General features: G+C 66.3%; 4 protein-coding genes across 5 annotated transcripts; 3 read left to right on the top strand and 1 right to left on the bottom strand.

The window, feature by feature from the left end:
- Positions 1-1,277: 1,277 nt before the first annotated feature.
- Positions 1,278-4,637, top strand: HAS3 (hyaluronan synthase 3). Its single transcript, XM_065028689.1, has 4 exons — positions 1,278-1,416; positions 2,201-2,821; positions 3,376-3,477; positions 3,568-4,637. The coding sequence occupies exons 2-4, from the start codon at positions 2,201-2,203 to the stop codon at positions 4,489-4,491; spliced, it is 1,647 nt and encodes a 548-aa protein (XP_064884761.1). The 5' UTR covers positions 1,278-1,416; the 3' UTR covers positions 4,492-4,637.
- Positions 4,638-5,256: 619 nt separating this feature from the next.
- On the bottom strand, positions 5,257-6,725 carry CHTF8 (chromosome transmission fidelity factor 8). 2 transcript variants are annotated; one of them, XM_065028691.1, is made up of 4 exons: positions 6,616-6,725; positions 6,155-6,186; positions 5,944-6,058; positions 5,257-5,843 (listed from the first exon to the last, which is right to left on the bottom strand). In XM_065028691.1, the coding sequence occupies exons 2-4, from the start codon at positions 6,175-6,177 to the stop codon at positions 5,631-5,633; spliced, it is 351 nt and encodes a 116-aa protein (XP_064884763.1). In that variant the 5' UTR covers positions 6,178-6,186; positions 6,616-6,725; the 3' UTR covers positions 5,257-5,630. The 2 variants fall into 2 exon arrangements, with proteins under 2 accessions (XP_064884763.1, XP_064884762.1); XM_065028690.1 differs by having other exon boundaries at positions 5,340-5,843; positions 5,944-6,061; positions 6,616-6,721.
- On the top strand, positions 6,682-11,703 carry UTP4 (UTP4 small subunit processome component). Its single transcript, XM_065028688.1, has 16 exons — positions 6,682-6,944; positions 7,160-7,351; positions 7,450-7,534; positions 7,642-7,731; positions 7,853-8,061; positions 8,255-8,426; positions 8,504-8,595; positions 8,933-9,029; positions 9,354-9,418; positions 9,550-9,672; positions 9,809-9,968; positions 10,257-10,363; positions 10,556-10,651; positions 10,802-10,987; positions 11,129-11,239; positions 11,504-11,703. Exons 1-16 carry the CDS (start codon positions 6,786-6,788, stop codon positions 11,618-11,620), a joined length of 2,061 nt encoding a protein of 686 aa, XP_064884760.1. The 5' UTR covers positions 6,682-6,785; the 3' UTR covers positions 11,621-11,703.
- A 757-nt stretch (positions 11,704-12,460) lies between these two features.
- Positions 12,461-20,312, top strand: SNTB2 (syntrophin beta 2). Its single transcript, XM_005504829.4, has 7 exons — positions 12,461-13,019; positions 16,755-16,965; positions 17,320-17,530; positions 18,032-18,174; positions 18,363-18,559; positions 18,717-18,901; positions 19,113-20,312. Exons 1-7 carry the CDS (start codon positions 12,476-12,478, stop codon positions 19,203-19,205), a joined length of 1,584 nt encoding a protein of 527 aa, XP_005504886.3. The 5' UTR covers positions 12,461-12,475; the 3' UTR covers positions 19,206-20,312.
- The last annotated feature ends 261 nt before the right edge of the window (positions 20,313-20,573 follow it).

The raw sequence follows: 20,573 nt of genomic DNA, 5'->3' as shown, positions 1-20,573 counted from the left end.
GTGGTGCCTCCCCAGGGCCTGCTGCGAGTGGCAGAAGACTGTTCTTGAATGAAAAGTCTCTTTTGATGCCGCTGGCCAGGCACTGGCCATCCCTCTTGCCGTGGGGAGCAAGGAGGCGGCCGTACTGGAGGAGGGAGGTTGGTTTCCACCTTGGGCGGCACTCCTGCGGCCGGCAGCGAGGACAGGTGCCTGGTAGCTGCCAGCACAACGAGAGGTAAGGGGCCGTGGGGCAGCCCTGGGGTTAGGTCCCTGCTGGGAGACACTGGGGAGGGCTGTGGAGCGGGGACATGCTGCCCTTGTCCCACTCATTCCCACAGACGGGTCCCTGCAGCCACAGGGGCACCGCACGCGCCCAGCAGCACCGCAGCAGCAGCACTGGGACAACCACGCCAGGTCTTACCTCACCATGCCAGGTTTCGCATCTCCACACCCCACCACTGCCATGTGGGAGCCCCGCCAGTGGTGCTGAGGGTCCCAGTGTCCCTGTCCCATGCCCACCATCCACGGGCTCACAAGTTTCTGAGCACCATCGCTGAGTGTGGTTCTGTCACCTGCAGTGGGGAGTTGCCAGTGGTGTCACCGCAGTGCTGGGGGATCAGCCAAGGGGACCTGCCTGGCTGGGGGGTCCTGCTGAAGAGATTCCCCCCTACCCAGCTCCTGGAACTGGGGGGTCCAGGCCTAACTCCAGCATCACTCTTCTCCCAGCCCAGCAAGAGTGAGGAACCCAAAAGTGCTGGATTTGAACCCAAAGCCAAGGCTGCACGTCCTCTGGACTCAGCGTGGTCCCTCCCAGAGCTGGTTGTCCCCTGTCATCAGCCCAGCACAGGGACATTTTGTGTGATCAGCACAGGGTTGCTGTCCCCAGGGTGGCTCTGGTCCTGCCCTGGGACCCAGAAGCCATGGGGACAGAGTGACACAGCGGGGGGACACCGGGCATCCCCAGGTGGCTCACAGCCGTGGAGAGGACACGGTGGCACCCGGAGGTGACATGTAGGTTACACATGGGTGTCATGAGAGAAGCCTCGGGAGTGGGGCAGGGGGATAGGAGAGACAGAGTGTCCCCGGGGACCCTGAGGTGGCCCTGGGCGGCCCAGCGCTGCCCCGGCCGATGAGCTGCGGCGGGTCCCCGGGGCGGTGCCGGTGGCGCCCACTGCCGCGCGGGAGGATGCCGGTGCCGGGGGATGGGGATGCCGGGGCCGATCGTCGCTCCCGCAGTGCGGGGCTGGGGCCAGTGCCAGGTGTTGCCGGTGCCGGGGCTGGTGGCGGTGCCGGCGGTGCCGGTGCCGGGCGGGGCCCCCGCGGGCTGCGGGCGGTGCCGGCCCCGCCGCCGTATAAAGGGGCCGCGTGGGCCGGGCCGGGCGCACAGCGGCGGCGGCGGCGGCGGCCGGGGCGAGCGGCGACACCGGCACCACCACGGTGAGTCCCGCTCCAGGTCCCTCCTTCTCCCTCCCGGCCCCGCGGTACCGGCTCGGAGCGCCCCCGCCCTCGCGGAACCGGCCGCGGCCGCACCGGGAGCGTGGAACCGGCACCGGCACCGGGGGCTGCGGGGCCCGGGGAGGGGCAGGGGCTGCCCGGGGGGCGCTGCCGGTGCCGCGGGGGTCCCTGGGCTGGTGCTGCCCGTGACTCTGCGCCCTGCCCGCACCCCTCACGTGTTCGTGCCGCCCCCCCGCCTGCACCCCCTCACCTGCCCGCACCCCCTGCCCGCAGCGCCCTGTCCGCCCCCGGCCGTGCCCGCTGTGCGGCTCTGCAGTCCCCGCTGCCCGCGCTGCCCGTCCCCGGTCTCCGTCCTGCAGTGGGGTTGGGGACCGGGGTCCTGCCGCAGGCACTGGGGCTGCCGTGCCCAGACAGGTTCTCTGCCCTGGGGACACCCCGGGTCAGGGTCCCCAGTGTCCCTTTGCCCTTCCCTGTCCTCCAGCCCCGCAGCACGGCTGTCACCGGGGACCCGGGACTGGCCACGTCCCCGCTCGGCTGGACGGGGCTGTGGGTGCTTAGTGGGATGCTCGGGACCCCCACACCTCTCCTGCCCCCATGGAGGCACCGGGAATGTCTGACCCCAGAAGTGGTGCCTGCTGAGGGATAAGGCAGCCACGGGGCAGCAGCCAAGTGGTGTCCCCCTGCCCTCCCCTCCTGGGGATCCAGGCAGTGGGTGGTGCCATGGGCTGTCCCCTCGGCTCTGCCCTGACGCTGCCCACTCTCCCAGATGCCAGGGAGCCTCTCCACGGCCCTGCGCATCGTCGGGACCAGCCTCTTCGCCTTGGCAGTGCTGGGGGGCATCCTCGCCGCTTACGTCACGGGCTACCAGTTCATCCACACGGAGAAGCACTACCTCTCCTTTGGGCTCTACGGGGCAATCCTGGGGCTGCACCTCTTCATCCAGAGCCTCTTCGCCTTCCTGGAGCACCGGCGCATGCGGGGCGAGGGGCAGCCGGTGCGGCCGGGACGCTCAGTGGCCCTCTGCATCGCCGCCTACCAGGAGGATCCCGACTACCTGAAGAAGTGCCTGCGCTCTGTCAAGCGCATCGCCTTCCCTGACCTCAAAGTAGTGATGGTGGTGGACGGGAACGGCCCTGATGACACCTACATGCTGGACATCTTCCACGATGTGATGGGCTCCGAGCACTCGGGCAGCTACATCTGGAAGAGTAACTTCCACGCGTGGGGCGAGGGGGAGACGGAGGCCGGGCTGCAGGAAGGGCTGGCCCGCGTCCAGGCGCTGGTGCGCGGCAACACCTACTCCTGCATCCTCCAGAAGTGGGGCGGGAAGCGGGAGGTGATGTACACGGCCTTCCGGGCACTTGGAGACTCCGTGGACTACATCCAGGTGGCTGCATGGACCAGGCGGGCAAGGGGATGTGGGCAGGGGGTGCACAGCTGGGCACGGGGTGTGCAGCCAGGCAGGGGGGCTGCGGGAGGGGCAGGAGCAGCTGCTGGTGCTGGATTTGGCCTGTGCACTGGCTGCAGATCCACCAGCACTGGGCTGGCAAAGTGTCACCAGGGTGGCCAGAGGGGTCAGCCCTGCCTGCACCGCTGCCTGCAAGGGTTCCACATCGCCTCCTCAGAGCATCCCCTGCGGTGCAGGCAGGACGTGCCCCAGGCTCATGTCACCCGTGTGGCACCACACAGGGTGCCGGGTTCCCGCGTGTGGGTGCGGGGTGGTGGCCGGGGCAGGACTCATGGCTCTGCCAGCGGGCGGCTGGCCTGGCGCAGCAGTGACCGGGTACCGCGGGTGCTCCGCTCTCTGCCACCGCCTGCCGGGCTCCGGGCTCTGCCTGGTCTTGCCAGCCGTGGCTCGGGCTTGCCTGGCTGTGGGCTGGGCTGTCTGCTGGGCCCGCGTGGGCGGCGGGAGTGGGGCTTGACGTTCCCTCTGCCCCTCAGGTGTGTGACTCAGACACGGTGCTGGACCCCGCCTGTACCGCCGAGATGCTCCGCATCCTGGAGGCAGACCCCCGCGTTGGTGGCGTTGGCGGCGACGTCCAGGTATTGCAGTCGTGAGGGTGGGTGCCAGGGGGACGTGGCAGAGCTGGGGGGTTGCAGTGGCACCGGGGCTCACGTCTGTGCCCTCCCCAGATCCTGAACAAATACGACTCGTGGCTGTCGTTCCTGAGCAGCGTGCGGTACTGGATGGCCTTCAACGTGGAGCGCGCCTGCCAGTCATATTTTGGGTGCGTGCAGTGCATCAGCGGGCCCCTGGGCATGTACCGCAACGCACTGCTGCAGCACTTCCTCGAGGACTGGTACCACCAGACCTTCCTGGGCAGCAAGTGCAGCTTTGGGGACGACCGGCACCTCACCAACCGTGTGCTCAGCCTGGGCTACCAGACCAAGTACACGGCTCGTTCCAAGTGCCTGACGGAGACGCCCACCCGCTACCTGCGCTGGCTCAACCAGCAGACCCGCTGGAGCAAGTCCTACTTCCGCGAGTGGCTCTACAACGCGCTGTGGTTCCACAAGCATCACCTCTGGATGACCTACGAGTCGGTGGTGACCGGCTTCTTCCCCTTCTTCCTCATCGCCACCGTCATCCAGCTCTTCTACCGCGGCCGCGTCTGGAACATCCTCCTGTTCCTGCTGACAGTGCAGCTGGTGGGTGTCATCAAGGCCACCTATGCCTGCTTCCTGCGCGGCAACGCTGAGATGATCTTCATGTCCCTCTACGCTCTCCTCTACATGTCCAGCCTCCTGCCCGCCAAGATCTTCGCCATCGCCACCATCAACAAGTCGGGCTGGGGCACCTCGGGGCGCCGGACGCTGGTGGTGAACGCGGTGGGGCTGCTGCCGGTGTCGGTGTGGGTGGCCGTGCTGCTGGGTGGCCTGGCCTACACCGCCTGCAGCCAGGACCTGTTCAGCGAGACCGAGGTGGCCTTCCTGGTGGCAGGTGCCATCCTCTACGCCTGCTACTGGGTGGCCCTGCTTGCCCTCTACCTGGCCATAGTGGCCCGGCGCTGCGGCAAGCGCCAGGAGCAGTGCGGGCTGGCCTTCGCCGAGGTGTGACCATGGGCAGCGCCGGGGTGGCCACAGGGATGGGAACAGGGTGACCACCACCCGTCACCTCCTGCCACCAGCCCTGGCGCAGCCGGCACTGAGCCATCCGGTGCTGGGCAGCGCTGAGCGCACCTGCGTTTTTCATTGTCTCTCTTTTTTATTCTGTTTTCAGTTTTTTTTTTAATTATTATTATTTTCGTTTTTCTGTACAAAGCCGGGGTGAGGCTGAGCCAGGGCTGCCCGTCACCAGCCTGGGCACAGCCCCGGTGCTGGGGGGGTGACAGCAGTGTCCTCCCAGTGCTGCACCGAGTGTCCTGGTGTGCGGAGTGCTGCTGGTCGGGCTCCCTCCACCCCCCTGCCGTGGCTCCATCCTCCACCCTTTGGTGCTTTCTCGGGGACCTCATGTTCCCCATTCCCACGGTGCTATGGCAAATCAGCCCCACATGGTGCCGGCACTGCTGGCTGGTGCCGCCTCTGCCCCACGGCTGCTGTATGTGCGGGCACGTACCCACAGGGACCCTCAAGGATCCCCCAGCCCCTTCCAGGGGGGTCCAGCTGCCCCGGGAGGGCAGAACCTCCCTTCAGCTTTGCCAAAGACCCCGGCATGCAGAAACGGGGGACACCGAAGCTGTGGGTTGGCCGGAGGGTCACCGAGGCCCCGAAGGGGTCACAGTGACCCTCCGGCCAACCCACAGGCCCCCCTTGTCCCTTTCCCCTCCCCTGTGCCCTCTTTTTTCAGGGCTTATAAAAGAAAAACCTTTCTACAACTGAGCATTTAGATGGCTTTTTTGTTTAATTTAATACAAGGTTTTTTAGAAAGACTTTTGTAGCTCTTTGGTATTCATACTGATCGCAAATTGTTTGTAAATCTATTTATTTTTTAATCTGCAAGGTGGTTTATTTTCATGCGTTGGAAAAGTCTGTTTTTTATATGCTGATGGATTTGTCAAAATAAACACTTGCACAGAGAAAGGGTGGAGTGTGGGGACAGGGTAGGACTCGGAGGAGGCTCCTGCCCCTCAGGATCCATCTCGCCTAGGACAGCAGCTGAGTTTGCACCCTGGCGGTCAGCTGTTCTGAGACATAGAGTCATTAAGGGGGGGGGACAAGTGATCTGGGAAGGGCCCTGGGAGCCCAGATGTGGGATCTCACACTTTCTTGGGCACATTGGTGATGATGGGCTTGGGGCGGGTTTTGAAGAGGAGCTTGGTTTTGATGAGGGCGGTGACGGTGTAGCGGGCGTGCGGCCCTGCGGGCTGGGACTCGCCGGCTCCCTGCTTCACCAGGACGGCAAACGGCTTCTCCAGCTGCACCACCTTCCCGTAGAGGATGTGGTGGCCCACGATGAGCACGGGAATGCCCTGGGGACAAAAAGCAGAGATGGAGGGTGAGGACAAAGGGTGATGGCAAAGGGCGAGGGCTGCTGGGCTGTGGCGGCACAGCCGGCAGGGGCTGCCTGACCTGGTGGGTGTAGTGCAGGTCTCCCAGGACGCTCCCTGCCAGCCCCCCGCTCTGCCGGGGCTCCACCTCGCCCTGCAGCTCCAGCAGCACCCACTGTGCCAGCCTGCCGGCACCGCTGCTGCGGGGAGAGAGGTGGCTGCACCAGCGGCTCCAGCTGCCCCGGGCAGGGATCAGCCCTCCCCCGGGGCTGCATGGCCCGCGGTGGCCTCACCTGGAGATGACGATCTGCACCATGCTCCGGGCCTGCAAAGTAGTGGCACAGACACAGTCAGCGCGGAGGGCACAGGGGAGGCCCCGCTGCGGGGGGATCTCCCAGTCCCTGTGCCCGGGGCCGTCTCCGGCACCACCGGGCTCCCTGTAACCAGCTGCCCGTTCCGGCCCCGCGGCGCCCCCATGCCCAGGCCCCCATACCCAGACTCCCTCACCCCGGGACCTACAGCCCCCCCATACCCAGACGCCCCCCAGCCCTGCAATCCCCCCTATGCCCGGGATCCCCCCCGGGCCCCGTAGCCCTTCCCGGGCCGCCGCCGCGGGCGCTGGTGCCCTCCAGCGGCCTCGGGGGTGCGGGGCCGGGCCGGGACAGCCGAGTCACTCCGCGCGCCGAGCCCCTCCCGCCTCCCAGCGCAGGCCGCTCCCCGAGCCCCGGCCCGGCCCCGCGTTCCGCTCCCGCACCCGCGCCCGGGCCGGAGCCGCCGCCCGGCACGCCTGAATCTCCCGCCGCGCCGCTACTTCCGCTTCCGGCCGCGCCCCCTCCTCCCCCGCGCGCGGACCTCCGGTTCCGGGAGCGCCGCGCGCACGTGGGGGCAGCGCGGGGCGGGACCGGGACCGGGACCCGGCCCGGGATGGGGGAGTTCGAGGTGCACCGGGTGCGTTTCTTCGGGCTGGTGCCGGCCGGGGTGCGCTGCCTGGCCTGGCAGCCCCGCTCCGCCCGCCTGGCCCTGGCCCGCACCGACGGCACCGTCGAGATCTACAACTTCGCCGCCAACTATTTCCAAGAGAAGGTGAGGGGGCCGGACCGGGTTGGACCGGGCCGTACGGAGCTCTGCCGAGCCGTACCGGAGCGTACCGTGCCCTACGGAACGGTACTGAGCAGTACCGGGTCACACCGTGCCGTACTAGGCTGTGCCGGGTTGTACCGAGCTGTACTGAGCTGTACCGGGCCGTACAGGGTTGTACCGGGCCGGGCGGTGGGTAACGGGCATCTCTCCCTCGGCAGGTGATCCCCGGGCACGATGCCCGGTCGGTGGAAGCGCTGTGCTGGGCGGGGGCCGACCGGCTGTTCGGGGCTGGGCTCGGTGGGGCTGTCACCGAGTACGACCTGGCGCGGCTGAGCACGTCCTGCTCGGTGGACGGCGGCGGAGGGCCCATCTGGAGCATGGCGGCCAATGGCAGCGGCACCCGGCTGGTGGTGAGTCACCGGGAACGGGGGATCTCCCTGCTCTGAGCTGGGGCAGCGGGGGGAGAGGGACCCCCGCCTCCCCGGGGCTGACCCCCGCCCTCCGGCAGATCGGCTGTGAGGATGGTTCCATTAAACTCTTCCAAGTCGTGCCTGGGGGCATCCAGTTTGAGCGGAACCTGGACAGGCGGAAAGGTGAGTCCGGGAGGGCTCGGTGCTGCGGTGGCAGCATCCCTCTGTCCTTCTGGTCCATCCCTGCTGCCTGTCCTGGTGAATGGACACATCTGGACACATCCCTGCAGGCCGCATCCTCTGTCTCTCCTGGCACCCGTCAGACTCTCATATAGCAGCTGGCTCCATCGACATCCTCCGTGTGCTCGACGTCTGTTCAGGTACCTCGCACCCCAAGGGGTGTGCCTGGCCTGTCCCCTGCCCTGGGGACCCTCAGAATTGGCTGACCCCGTGCCTTGGGGGGTCCCCTTGCCACCCACAACCATGCTTCCCCCATCTCAGGCCAAACGGTGCAGCGGATCATGGTGAACTACCACGTGCAGAAGGTGCAGCGCGAGTGTGTCGTCTGGAGCGTCATCTTCCTCGCCAGCAGCACTATTGTCACCTCTGACTCCTTTGGGAGGGTGCAGTTCTGGGACTGGCAGCGGGGGACGCTGGTGGAGTCCCACACTGTCAGCACCTCCTCTGCCCTCTCGCTGGCTGTGTCAGAGGTAAGTAAGTCCCCTGAGCCCCCCAGCCCACCCAGGCAGCTGGGGGCCCATCTGGGCTGCTGTGTGCAGGGCCAGAGGCACTCGGGCAGGAGCAGGGCTGGGAGCGCAGCTGATGGTCTCTCCTGCCTCCCAGTGCTGCCCCTTCCTTCTTCCTAGTCAGTGCCCAAAACCCCGTCCCCATTTCTGTCACCAGAAGGAGGACAGCATCATTGTGGGCACCTCCACCGGGGCCACTTACCAGCTCCAGCTGCTGCCGGTGCGGGTGGGCAGCCTGGAGAAGCGCTGGGTGCGGACAAAGCCCTTCCAGCATCACACCCACGACGTGCGAGCCGTGGTGCACAGCGGGACTGCTCTCATCTCTGGGGGTAGGGCCGGCCGTGGGCACAGGAAGGGCACGGGGTTCCCCCTGGTACCAGTTTGGCTGAGCTCTGCTTGGTTCCAGGCCTGGATGCGCAGCTGGTGATCCGCTCGCTGATGGAGAAGGTGCAGAAGAAGGGCTATGAGGCAGCGCTCCGCAAATTCACCTTCCCCCATGTGAGTGCTGCTCTGGGGGGACTCGTGCCTGGCGAGGCAGGCTGGCAGGGCTGGCTCGTCCTGCGAGAGAAGACTGGCCCTCCCTGCCCTGCCGGGTCCCCTCCCTGGCCCTGGCATGTCTGGAGACTCCTGCTGTGGAGCAGGCGAGGGGTGGGAAGTTGGCAGGCTCGTCTCACTGGTCCTGCTGGGTCTCCATCTCCAGGCTCCCATCCCACAGTACCCAAGTCCTTCTTTTCCCCACCCGGGAGTCTCTGGCACCCCAGGGCATTTTGGTTTGGGCCCAGCCCTGTTTCGTGGGCTGTGGGTTCACAACGGTTCTGCCCATTTCTGTATGCAGCGACGCCTCGTCTCCTGCGCCAGGAAAGCTCGGCTGCTCCTCTTCCAGTTCACCCAGCACCTGGAGCTCTGGAGACTTGGCTCCACCGACAAGACCGGTGAGTCTCACAGCCCGACCTGCACTGCCTGCAGGAGTTCGGGCACAACCTGTCCTGCTGCAGGGCAGTGTGGGGTGGGTTCACCCTGGCCCCATCCTCCCCACAGCCCCGCGTTTCCCAGCGCAGTGTGTGCCCAGGCAGCAGCTGCACGGCCAGCGTGTGGCTGAGCCCATGGTTCAGTGGAGCTGGGCCAGGCCTGGGTCATTCAGCCTTGGGGAGGTTGGGGAAGGGTCTGTGCTGCTCCTTGGGATCCCCAGCTGCTTGACGGGACCCATGAGGTTTCCCCACTGCCACTGATGAGCCGCATGGTGTTTGTCACCCCAGGAAAGGATGGTGAGGTCCTTCCCTTGCGCAGCATGCCTGAGCACCTCGTGCAGCTCAAGAGTAAGGTAGGGTTGAGCCGGGCTGAGGGCTGTCCTGGAGGGGTCAGGGCAGCCCCCACTCTCCCTCCGATGACTGAGCTGTGTGTGCTGCACTACCGGGAGGTCCCACAGCCCCACTCAGCCACTCTGTGTTCCAGGGGCCAGAGCACATCTACTGCAGCTGTGTCTCACCATGCGGCAGCTGGATCGCGTACTCTACTGCCTCCCGCTTCCACCTCTACCGCCTGCGGTACGAGGGTGACAGCATCAGTATTGCGAAGGTGAGGAGGGTGAGGGGCCACCCCACGGCTGGGAGGGCTGGTGGGTGGCTGTGAGGGGCTGGCATGACCAGCATTGCTCGCAGGGAGCGAGTGTGGCAGCAGTAGGTGGCTGCCAGTGCTGCTTCTCCCCTTCAAGGTCCCCAGAGTCCCCAAACTGCTCCTCCCAGCCTACCAGCTCCAGTTCGCCGCTGACTCGGGCAGCCTCTTCGTCGCCTCTGCTCAAGGCTCCATCCACATCCTCCAGCTGCTGGAGCCAGGGGGCTGCAAACACCTGCACACGCTGCGCCCGCCATCAGGTTCAAGCTGGGAGGTGCTGGGGGTCCTTGAGCTCTGAGTCCTGTCCCCCCTGCAGGAGCAGGGGGCTGTGCAGGGCTGAGCCTGTCCCCCCATCCTGCCTCGGGGCATGTGGGTCCTGCCCCTTGGCAGCCCCAACCCCATGTCTGTGCCACCCTTGTGGACTGGCACATGTGGAGGAGCCAGGACACCCCGATCAGTGGTGTCTGATGTCTGATCTGGATGTTCCTGGGGGATCTGGGGCTCGTGGCAGGCCTGAGCAGCCGTTACAGCTGGTGGATGTTCCGCAGAGACCCCCGAGGCCGTTTACCTACTGGCAGTGAGTGCAGACGGGCGCTGGGTGGCCGCGGTGGGCGGGGACTGGGCGATCCACATCTACAGCCTGAAATGCTTCAAGGTAGGGGTGGGGGATGCGGGAGCAACCCCTCTGCCCTCCTGCCACAGGGCTGGGGAGGGTGGGCTCGGCGCCTCGGACCCCTCCCTGGGCCATTGCTGCGATCCCAGAGCAGGGCTGGGGGGTGTGAGGGAAGGGGGATTGGAGGTGGTACTGGTTGCTTCTGTCACAGTTCTATCCCCTCCTGCCCTTCAGCATCACTGCACAGTGCCCACCTACAGCTGCGCGGTGACAGCCCTCGCCATCCACCCTGTCACCAACAACCTTGTCATTGCCTACGCGGACCAGCAGGTAGGAGCAATCCCGGTTGAAGCCCCTGTGGCCACAGTCCCTTCCCCATGGCTCTCCCTGGCCTCGGGGCTCCCTGGCCGCATTGCCTGGCTTGTAATGATGCTGGGGAGGACCAAATCTCATCAGCCACCCCCTCTCCCACCTCTGCAGCTGTTCGAGTTCAGCATCCCTGAGCAGCAGTACACGGCCTGGAGCCGCATGGTGCAGAACTGCGGGCTGCACAGGCTCTGGCTGGAGAGGGACACACACATCACCCACATCACCTTCAACCCCAAGAACCCCTCGCACATCCTGCTCCACGACGTCTACATGTTTTGTGTCCTCGACAAGTCCCTGGTGAGTCTGTGTGCCTTGTTGGGAGGGCTGGGTTTGTGCCCAGGGTGTGTCCCCTACCCATTCTAGCTGTTCCTGTCCCTGTGGCACTGAGCTGGCAGTGGTCCAGGTGGTACTGACATGTTCTCTGTGCTCTCCTGGCAGCCCTTGCCGGACAACAGTGCCCTTCTGCTGAACCAGAGCACCCTGAAGCAGCTCCCGGAGACGGCCCGGCAGCGGCAGCTCCACGCCTTCAAGATCTGCAAGAAGTTCCAGGTGGGTGATGGTGTCTCTGGGCACATGCCGTGGTGAGGAACAGGGTCTGGGGGGAGCCCTGCGCCCCTGGTCCTCGCAGCCCCACCTGCTCCTGTGCCCAGTTGCTCCCAGTGCCAGGCACCTGAGCAGCAGAGCTGTCCCACACTGTCACAGTGCAGCTGTTGGCTACGATCTTGTGGGCTCTGGTTACAGCTAAGCCAGAGCTGGCTGCTGGGTGGAGGGGGCCAGCGCCGCACGCTCATCTCCTGCGCTTCCTGCCTGCAGCCCCTGCTCTTTGCGGATCTGCTGGATGAGAACTGCCTGGTGGTGGTGGAGCGGCCTGTCATGGACATCAAGACCCAGCTGCCCCTGCCCGTCCAACAGAAGAAATTCGGCACCTGAGAGCAGAACCAGCTACTCTGGGTGCAGAAGCTGTGTGTGTAGGTTTTGGAGGGTGCTGTAGGAATAAACCCCGCTGTTCTGTACGGCTGCAGGCTCAGGGCTCATCCTTGTGTTGCGGGGCTCCCTGGTATTAGACAGCAGGTCGGGTTGCCACTGGCCTAAACACGAGGATGTGGCATCTCGTAGGGTTCCCCATCCCAGGGCTGCGGGAACAAGGTGAGACCCTGGATCTCCTGCTTTCTGACTGCTTTGCTGGGCAGCATCAGGTCCTGGTTTGGGCTTCTCCAGCAGCTGGGGCGGTCGGTGAGCACCAGGGCTCTCCGTTGGGCAGGGGACTCCCATGACTCCCATCCCGGAGGGAGCTGGGCTCTGGACAGACAGACTGAGTGTCGTGGGGTTCCCCCACCAAATCGCCTCTCTCAACACGTACAGCTCTGCAGCAGCACCTTCTCCTCCAGCCCGTCCAGTAACACCAGTACCCCATTTCCAGTTTGTGGGCTTCCTGGCGGGACTGGGACCCCTGTGCCTTGAGAGAGCAGAATTTGGGGGTTCTCCGTATTTTCCTTCCCTCCGCACACCAAAGGAGGGGGAAGGGGAAAATCCGGGGTCTAGTCCCCTAGAAATAAGGCGGGGAGCGCAGCTTTGCCAAACGGGACTTTAGGCAGAGCCCGGGAAATGGAGAGCGGGGCGGGAAACAACGTGTGGGGCGGGGCTTCGTGGCCCCTCCCTCCGGCGCGACCAATCGCAGCAGCGGCGGCGGACGGCCGCCGCTGCTGCGATTGGTCGCGCCGGAGGGAGGGGCGGAGCATCCCAGCCCCCGCCTCATTCACAACGCGGAGCCTACCGCAGCGCGCCATGCGGGCGGGGGCGTGGCCCCGATGGCCACGCCCCCCTCCCTCCCAGGCCCCGCCCCTTCTCCCGGTACGCGGCGGCGGCGGCGGCAGCGGCATGGCCGTGTGGACCCGGGCGTGCAAAACAGGGCTGTTAGAGCTGCTGCTCCGGGAGCGCTGGGTGCGGGTGGCGGCGGAGTTGAGCGGCGAAGCGCTGAGCCTGACGGCGGAACCGGGAGGAGGAGGTGGAGGAGGAGGTGGCGGCGGCGAAGCGGCGGCGGTGAACGGCGTGGTGAACGGCAACGCGGAGGCGGCGCCCGGTTGCGTGCGGAGAGTGCGGGTGGTGAAGGCGGAGGCGGGAGGGCTCGGTATAAGCATCAAGGGAGGTCGGGAGAACCGTATGCCGGTGCTCATCTCGCGTATCTTCCCGGGGCTGGCGGCGGAACGGAGCGGGGCGCTCCGGTTGGGCGACGCCATCCTTGCCGTTAACGGCGTCGATCTCCGGGATGCCACCCACGATCAAGCCGTCCAGGCGCTGAAGCGAGCCGGGAAGGAGGTCATCCTCGAAGGTACCGACTAACCCCACCCCCGGAGCCCCGGTGCTCCCTCTATCCTCTCCGGGTGTCCCCCAGCCCTACTACCGGCTCCCGCGACACCCCCTTGCCGCTGTCACCGGGCGCCCGGACCCCTTCTTGGTCCGCTTTTCCGGTTACAGGACCCCACTCTCCCCACCTCGGACACAGTATGTGTGTGTTTATTCCCCCAAAACTCCCTATCCCAGTGCTGGATCTCGGTGTGCCCTCACCTGGCACAGGGACAGGGACAGCAGTGTCCCCTCCCTGGCCAGGGTGCTCCTGCTTGTAGTGGGACAGGGACCCCTCCCAGCCAGGGACCAGGATGGGCCATCTCTGCGGACTGTGTCCCCTGGGACAGAGCGGGAGTCCCCTGGCTGTGGTGTCCCACATCTTTGGGGACAGAGCCCCGAGTGTGGCTGCTTTTGCCCCCTCCGTGTCCTCAGGGAAGGCAGTGGCTCTCTGGGGGGTGGGTTTGGGATCTGCCCATGTCCCCGTGGGTTCTATGCCCGTGGTGCAGCTGGCTTGAGGCTGGCCCAGCGAAGCCACCGGCTCCTGCCCAACCTGTTTCCAGCTGCCTGACAAGCTCAGGCAGGACCTGCCATGCCCGGCGGCACGGGGCTGGTGCTGTGGGGCGCTGTGCCTTGGGCAGCCAGGAGGACATGAGTCCCCTGTGCTGAGAGTCAGGGTGGCCCATGCATGTCCATGGTACCACACACACTGTCCTTCTGTCCCAGTGAGGCTGCCTGTCTTCTGGTGTGTGGGGCTGCTCCACAGATGCGGCTGTGCCTGGCTAGGCTGGGCTGGAGCCGGTGATGGGCGCTCCCGCTCACCCACCTGCTCCTGGCACAAGGGTGCTGAGGTGACTCTGGCACAGCCATACTCAGCACAGGGTAGCTCTGTGCAGCTTGGCCATGGCTGGGGACTGCAGGGGACGAGGTGGAGTTATGGCATTGGGTTTGGTGTTTAAACACCCAGCGGGTCAGGGCCACCATTGCAGGCAGCGAGAGTCCTGGCAGGACTCCATGCCGGATTCACCATCTTCTCCTGTGTCCTTCCTCCATCCTGCCTTGCGCTGTTCGGCTGTTTGATCCTGTCCCACAGGAGCTCCAGCACCGCAGCATTTGTCCCTTGTTTCCGCCACAGGCACGGGCACCGCAGCTGCCACCCCTTCCCGTCCCGCTGGGGCTGCGGCTGTGGCAGGATGGGCTGGCTGGCATCTGTGGGCCCTGGAGATGAGCTGGGGGAGCTTGGCCCCACGTCCTGCCCTGTTTCTCTTTGCTAGCCCCTGGAGGTGCAACCATCTGAACTCCTGGGCAGATTCCGGGACTTTGCTGGGGCCCTGGGCTGACCATGGTGCATGGGAGCCCCAGCCCTCCACCCATGGGACTGACAGCCCCTGTGCTGGGCGCTGTGTTTGGCTGCAGGGACCTGCACCAGGCACCTTCCTCCCGGTGTGCCCAGAGACATCCGTTGAGCCCTGACAGGCAGGGGGAAGGGAGCCCTTCCGCATCTGTGGGGAGGCTGTGGGCAGAACCTCTGGCCGGCAGCACACAGGCTGGTGAGCGCTGGCGATGGGGAAGCACGACAGCAAGAACTGACCCGTGTGCAACTGTGGGGAAACCTCTTGGTGTTTTCTTCCGTGTTTCTCTCCGGGTGCCGGTGGCAGGAGGGGGCTCCAGCCCTGATGACGGAGCAGTGCTGTCCAGGCGGTGCACAGGGGCTCAGCCCAGCGAGGCCGGCGCTGACCTGGCGTTGCTGTGCAGGCAGAGCAGCCGTCCTGCAGCAGGCCAGGCAGGGGTGCAGGCAGCGGCCGGGTTTCCTTTGTGGTGAACACGTAGGCGGGCGAGAGCAGCTGTGCTGGGATGGTGTGTGCCGGGGTGGTGTGTGCCGGCCGCTGGCTCACCAGCAGCAGCAGAGGTGGGTGCAGGTGCCGCCGTCCCGGTGCCAGTTTTGTGCCCACTGGCACGGGGGGCTCCACAGTCCCACATGTGCTGCAGCTGTGTCCCCCCACAAGTGGGGAGCTGGCTGTGCTGCTGTCCTCACATCTGCTCGTGCCGGGTCCCTCCTTGTGGCAGCCGAGCTGGTGCAGCCAGCAGCAGTTGCCTGCTGGTCCCAGCCGCTGCTGAGAACCACCAGCCCTGCCAAGCCCATGCTCCTCTGGCAGCTCCTGGCACAGGGCTCAGGCTCCCATGCCATCGGCTGTCTCCTCACCCTCTTGCCCTCCCGGCAAGCCCAGCCCTTGAGGAGGTGGTGGCCGTGCCCTGGTGGAGGTTGGCACTGGCATCAGAGGGTCACAGCACCGTGTGCTGGAGCCCTGCCAGGGGCTGGCTGGAGGGTGCTGGGCTCCCAGCTGGTGCCGGAGGCAGCTGCCCACATCTGGCAAACAGCTGCCGAGTGGCCCCACGGCGGGAGCTGCCGCCCCTGCCAGCAGCACTGTCTGCCCTGCCTGGCCCGGCTGCAGGATTAGGGGTGCGCGGGGATGGCGGTAATCCCGGGATCAGCACGGCGGGAGGCTAATATTAACTCGTTTGCTGCCCACAGCAAGGACAAGCGCCTCGTGGCAGCACGTCCCCGGTGTGCTCGGCTCAGCAGATCCGGCGGGGGCTGGTCTGCCTGCACACTCCCCATCCTGCCCACTCCCCAGCCCTGCCCACATCTCCTGTCTGCACAGAGGTGCCTGCCCGCAGGGCTGGGGTGTCGGGCAGCAGAACGACCATCCGAGAACCGGACCTGGTCCCTGTCGCCACTGTCATTCCTCCCCTGGCAAAGCTCTGGCGGGTTGGCCGGCTTGGCCTGCTCCCCTGGCGTGTGTGCCGGCCGGGGAGCTGGGGCAGGCAGGGGCCCTGGCTGCCATCAGTGCTGGTTGCTCCCCTGGCCTCATCCCTGCTCCAGCCGGCGGCTCGGTAGGTGCTCCCTGACATGGTGACAGCGGTGGTGTTCCCTGAGCGTGGCAGCTGGCACTGGTGTGGACGTGGTGGCACGTGGGCTGGCTGAGCCAGGCTCTGAGCGTCCTGCTCAGAGCTGGGGGGCTGCAGGGTGCCGGCGCCTCGCTGGGGCTGCACTGGGTGGTGCCAGGGGAGCTGCAGTCCGGGGGGAGTGGGAGCCGGTGGCTCCTTCCTTCCTGCCCAGCCTGGAGAGGAGCGTGGAGCCGGGATGTCCTGGCTGCAAACCCTCCTCCTCCTGCCGAGGCTGCTGGCAGGCGCGAGCGGCAGCCTGGGGTCATCGCACCGGCGGCGCCCACGGTGCTGGAAACTTGGCGTGTGCTATGCTGGCAGCGCGGGGCTGGGGCGGGTCAGGATGGGCTGTGGAGTGACCTCCTGCCCGGCCCATTGTCCTGCGCCATGTCACCTTCCTATGCCTGCGCCAGTGCTGGGGACGAGCCGCCAGTGCCTGTCCTTGGGACATCTCCGTCTCAGGGCAGGGTGGGACCCTCTGGGCCCTGTCCCCTCCCCAGGGCTGCAGCACCCCTGGGAGGGATGGCAGGGTGTCCCCTGTCCCCTCTCTGTCCTCTGCCTGCAGCATGGGCTTTGGGGTGAGTTCAGCTCACGGGCTGTGCTGGTGGTGCTAGGGAGGTCTCATAACTCCCCAGGGCTGAACAAGACCCTGTGCCTGTGCATGCTGGGGGAAGACAAGACACCCCGGTGGTCCAAGCATCCTCAGGACGTGGGACTGTGGCTTGGGGGTGCAGAAGCCCTGCCCAGCCCTAACCTGCCCCCCTGCTCCCCACAGTGAAGTTCATGCGGGAGGTGACCCCCTACATCAAGAAGCCCTCGCTGGTGTCAGACCTGCCGTGGGAGGGGGCTCCCCCGCAGTCACCCAGCCTGAGCAGCAGTGAGGACTCGGGCTCCCCCCAGCACCAGGGCCCCCGCGACCGCAAGGTGATCCCACTCAAGATGTGCTTTGCTGCCAGGAACCTCAGCATGCCCGACCTGGAGAACAGGTGAGTGACCCCCACACCCCCAGCCCGCTAGTTGCTGCTGGGGGAGACTCCGTGAAGCCCCCAGGCGGGGGCTGCCTCTCACCATGGCCGTCACCTCCTGTTTTCCTCCCTGAGCTGGGAAAGGAAAGTCAGTGGAGTTTGGCCGGGGCCAGGACTGTGCCTCCCCCATGGGGCTGGCAGCATCCCCTGCCTACAGCAAGGAGGGCCCTGCAAATCCCCCACCTTTGCCTGCTGGCACTGGGCTGTGCCAGCAGCTCCCCAGCACGTCTGGAGCCCCAAACCAGCACATCCAGTTTGCCAGGCTGGGCACGGGCACCACTGCCCTGGCCCCACTGGCACCACGTCCCCTGGCAGGCTGATCGAGCTGCACTCGCCGGACAGCAGGAACACGCTGATCCTGCGCTGCAAGGACACAGCCACGGCCCACTCCTGGTTCACCGCGCTGCACGCCAACATCACCGCGCTGCTGCCTCAGGTCCTGGCCGAGCTCAACGCCATGCTGGGTGCCGGTGGGGCCATGGCCGGCAGCCGGGAGGTGAAGCACATTGCCTGGCTGGCCGAGCAGGTAGGCGTTGCTGGGGATGTCGCAGTGCCTGGGATGTGACAAAAGTGCTGTTTTGGGAACGGGCGCTGCCTGGTGTCATCCCCAGGGACAGTGCTGGTGGGGCTGCGGTTGCTGCCAGGGAGCCCTGACACTGACTGGGGCACCATGCTCAGCCGCCATCCCCTGCCCCAGCCAGCTGTGCCCTGGCAAAGGCAACGGTGCTGTGTCCTCATCCCCCTCTCTCGTTGGGATTTCTGACAGCCGCAGCCTGCCTGGGCATCACCGTGAGCTCGGTTCCAGGGGACTGCCCATGGTCCGGCTTTCCAGGGCGGCTGCTCTCAGTAGCACCGTGTGTGGCTTTACATGGTCACTGCCACAAGCCCGGCAATGCGAAGTCACTGGTGTGGGGCCACCCTGGCTGTGGGCGCAGGAGTGAGGTGCTGGGCAGCAGCGAGTGCCACCACCCCCAGTGCCCCTCACCATCCCTCTACCACGCCTGGTGCCCCGCACCGTCTCTTCAAGGCGCGTCTGGATGGTGGGCGGCAGCAGTGGCGGCCGGTGCTGATGGCGGTGACAGAGAAGGACCTGCTGCTGTATGATGCCGTGCCCTGGACCCGGGATGCCTGGGCCTCCCCCTGCCACAGCTACCCGCTGGTGGCAACCAGGTGGGCTGGGGGGCTGGATCTGTCCCTGTGTTCCCAGGGACAGGTCCCCCTTGGCCACATCCAGCCCTTCTGCTGGTGCCTTGGCTCTTGCCGGAGCCAGGGGTAGACCCCAAAATACTGATGGGGAAGGGGTGGGGTGGTGCTGCTGCTGCCCTCCTGACCTCCCCCTTCTTCTGTTTTGCCCCCAGGCTCGTCCACTCAGGCTCAGGCCACCGCTCGCCCACCCTGGGCTCGGAGCTGACCTTTGCCACGCGGACAGGCTCTCGCCAAGGCGTGGAGATGCACGTGTTTCGTGTGGAGACCCACCGGGACCTCTCCTGCTGGACACGGGTCCTCGTCCAGGGCTGCCACGCTGCTGCCGAGCTCATCAAGGAGGTGACAGTGGGTGAGTGCGGCGGAGGGGACCCTGGGGCTCCCCCTTTCCCCCCAGGGCTCTGGGTGCAACAGGACCCGGGCAGCTCGGGGGGACCTCTGCCTTGGGGATGTCAGGGGCAGGGGGCTGCAGCTGCCGGTGCCGGGGGCTGAGGGTGCTGGTGCCGCAGGCTGCACGCTAGCGGGGCAGGGGGTGCAGCTCTGCCTCCACTACGAGGACGGCTTCACCATCAGCCGGGAGGAGCCAGGCGGCAGTGCCATCCTCTTCCGCTACCCCTACGAGAGGCTGAAGATGTCGGCGGATGACGGCATCAGGACCCTCTACCTGGACTTCGGAGGCCCCGAGGGGGAACTGGTGAGGAGGGGGCAGCCGGGCTCACCTCCTGACTCGGGGAGGCTTCCTCCAGGGCTGGCTCCTGCTTCCCCCATCCCTGCAGCATCCCGGCTGCCTTGATCCCCTACCCACTGGGTACTGCTGGTGGGAACTCCCAGTCTCAGCTGTGAGTGCCCCCCATGGGGTTTGGTGTGCCGGTGGGGAGCTGACACCGCTCTCCATTTCCCCCCAGGCACTGGACCTGCACTCCTGCCCCAAGCCCATCGTCTTTGTCCTGCACACCTTCCTCTCGGCCAAAGTCACTCGCATGGGGCTGCTGGCGTAGGTGGTCCCTGCCTGCCACCCCATCACAAACCAGCCAGTGAAAGTGGAGGGACCCCCAGCCCTCCTGCCCCACCAGTGCCTTGCTGGGGCCGGGACTTGCCTCCCCGAGAGCCACCAGGGCTGTGGCAGGACGGCTGCCTGGGGGGAGCCCCTCCAGCTACATGGCAGCACTCCCAGCCCCGCAGTGTCCCCCGGGCACAGACACCAGCTTTAATCCCCCCGGGCCTGAAGCCATCGCTGATCTCACCGCCTGTGCCTTGGAGCGGGGCCAGCCCGCCGCCCCCCCCCACTTCCCGCCTGGGAGACTGGGGACTCCCTGGTGCTCCCTGCACTGTGCTGGGGGAGCCTCCCCTGCCTTGGGGCTCCCCCTGAGGGGTCACATTGTCCCTGCATGGGCTGGAGCCCCCATTGCTGCAGCACGGGGTCCTCTTGCCCCACTTAGGCTGGGACACACACACTTGTCTTACTGGGGACACTCAGGGGTACAAAAGGGGTTGATCCCCCCCCTCACTGCCAGCAGGGCAGGATGTGGCAGTGACCCCCCAAACCTCCCAAAGCCAGAAAACTGAAGTTGAGTCTCTGCTATGCTGGGCAGAGGGGCTGGGGCTGCCTGCGCCCAACTGGGGGGCCCCCCCCCAAAGCTATGCTGACCCCATGGCCCCCCCACACCCTGCAGCCTGGGCCCCCCTGTCTGGGAGCTGCTGTGCAGGTCCAGCCCCCGCTGCTGGGGGGTTGTAGGCCCCTGCAGGTTTGGGGCAGGATGTGTAGACTGATGCACTTTCGCTTTTTTTACTTTTCGTCTCCCTGGGGGGGCAGCTCCCTCACCCCGGGGTGCTGGGGGAGCCCTGGGTGTGGTGCAAGCAGGGCCCCCAGGGTCCCCCTCCCGGCTGAGACTCCGTTACCCTCAGCCGACTTCTGCTGCACGTCTTTCTGCTTCTCAGGGGCTGTGCTGGCCCGGGGCCATGGGGTGCGGGGGGCGCCAGCCCCCAGCCTGGGGTTGGGACTTGCACACAAGCACTACAGGTCCCGGCCCCCCCGCCGCGGGCACCGCACGCTCCTTCTATTTTTGTATTCTTTGTAAATCGCTATTTATATCAGATTGCCTTTTCTGAGGGCTCCGAATCTCACTCTGGGAGTGCTGGGGTTGCAGCAGCGGGTGCCTGGGGGGGCTGCAGGTGTCACAGTGTGGGTGCCACAGCCCGTGTGCTTGCCGGGGGGGTGGACAGTTAATTCCCAGTACAGCACATGTAGGGGGTGAGCAGTGCTGGGCTGTCCGGTACCGGAGGCTGGGCTGTACTGGGCAGAGCCTGGAATGGAGCTGCTGGGGGGGACTGGGGTGCCTCTCGTGGGCGTGGCTGGGGCAGGGGGG

The sequence above is a fragment of the Columba livia genome, chromosome 13 (genome assembly GCF_036013475.1).
Source record: "Columba livia isolate bColLiv1 breed racing homer chromosome 13, bColLiv1.pat.W.v2, whole genome shotgun sequence".
Classification (NCBI taxonomy): domain Eukaryota; kingdom Metazoa; phylum Chordata; class Aves; order Columbiformes; family Columbidae; genus Columba; species Columba livia.
The sequence above is the reverse complement of the archived record's forward strand: the minus strand, read 5'-3'. Positions and strand labels throughout refer to the sequence as shown.

Excerpts from the sequence above, each read along its gene's own strand:
- SNTB2 (XM_005504829.4), top strand. The coding sequence starts at position 12,476 with ATGCGGGCGGGGGCGTGGCCCCGATGGCCACGCCCCCCTCCCTCCCAG. Across the intron at positions 13,020-16,754 it reads GAAGGAGGTCATCCTCGAAG|TGAAGTTCATGCGGGAGGTG; the intron begins GTACCGACTAAC and ends TGCTCCCCACAG. Across the intron at positions 18,560-18,716 it reads CATCAAGGAGGTGACAGTGG|GCTGCACGCTAGCGGGGCAG; the intron begins GTGAGTGCGGCG and ends CTGGTGCCGCAG.
- HAS3 (XM_065028689.1), top strand. The coding sequence starts at position 2,201 with ATGCCAGGGAGCCTCTCCACGGCCCTGCGCATCGTCGGGACCAGCCTC. Across the intron at positions 2,822-3,375 it reads ACTCCGTGGACTACATCCAG|GTGTGTGACTCAGACACGGT; the intron begins GTGGCTGCATGG and ends TCTGCCCCTCAG. Across the intron at positions 3,478-3,567 it reads GCGTTGGCGGCGACGTCCAG|ATCCTGAACAAATACGACTC; the intron begins GTATTGCAGTCG and ends TGCCCTCCCCAG.
- CHTF8 (XM_065028690.1), bottom strand. The coding sequence starts at position 6,177 with ATGGTGCAGATCGTCATCTCCAG. Across the intron at positions 6,062-6,154 it reads GTGCAGATCGTCATCTCCAG|CAGCGGTGCCGGCAGGCTGG; the intron begins GTGAGGCCACCG and ends CTCTCCCCGCAG. Across the intron at positions 5,844-5,943 it reads ACCTGCACTACACCCACCAG|GGCATTCCCGTGCTCATCGT; the intron begins GTCAGGCAGCCC and ends TTTTGTCCCCAG.
- UTP4 (XM_065028688.1), top strand. The coding sequence starts at position 6,786 with ATGGGGGAGTTCGAGGTGCACCGGGTGCGTTTCTTCGGGCTGGTGCCG. Across the intron at positions 6,945-7,159 it reads CCAACTATTTCCAAGAGAAG|GTGATCCCCGGGCACGATGC; the intron begins GTGAGGGGGCCG and ends CTCCCTCGGCAG. Across the intron at positions 10,364-10,555 it reads ACAGCCTGAAATGCTTCAAG|CATCACTGCACAGTGCCCAC; the intron begins GTAGGGGTGGGG and ends CCTGCCCTTCAG.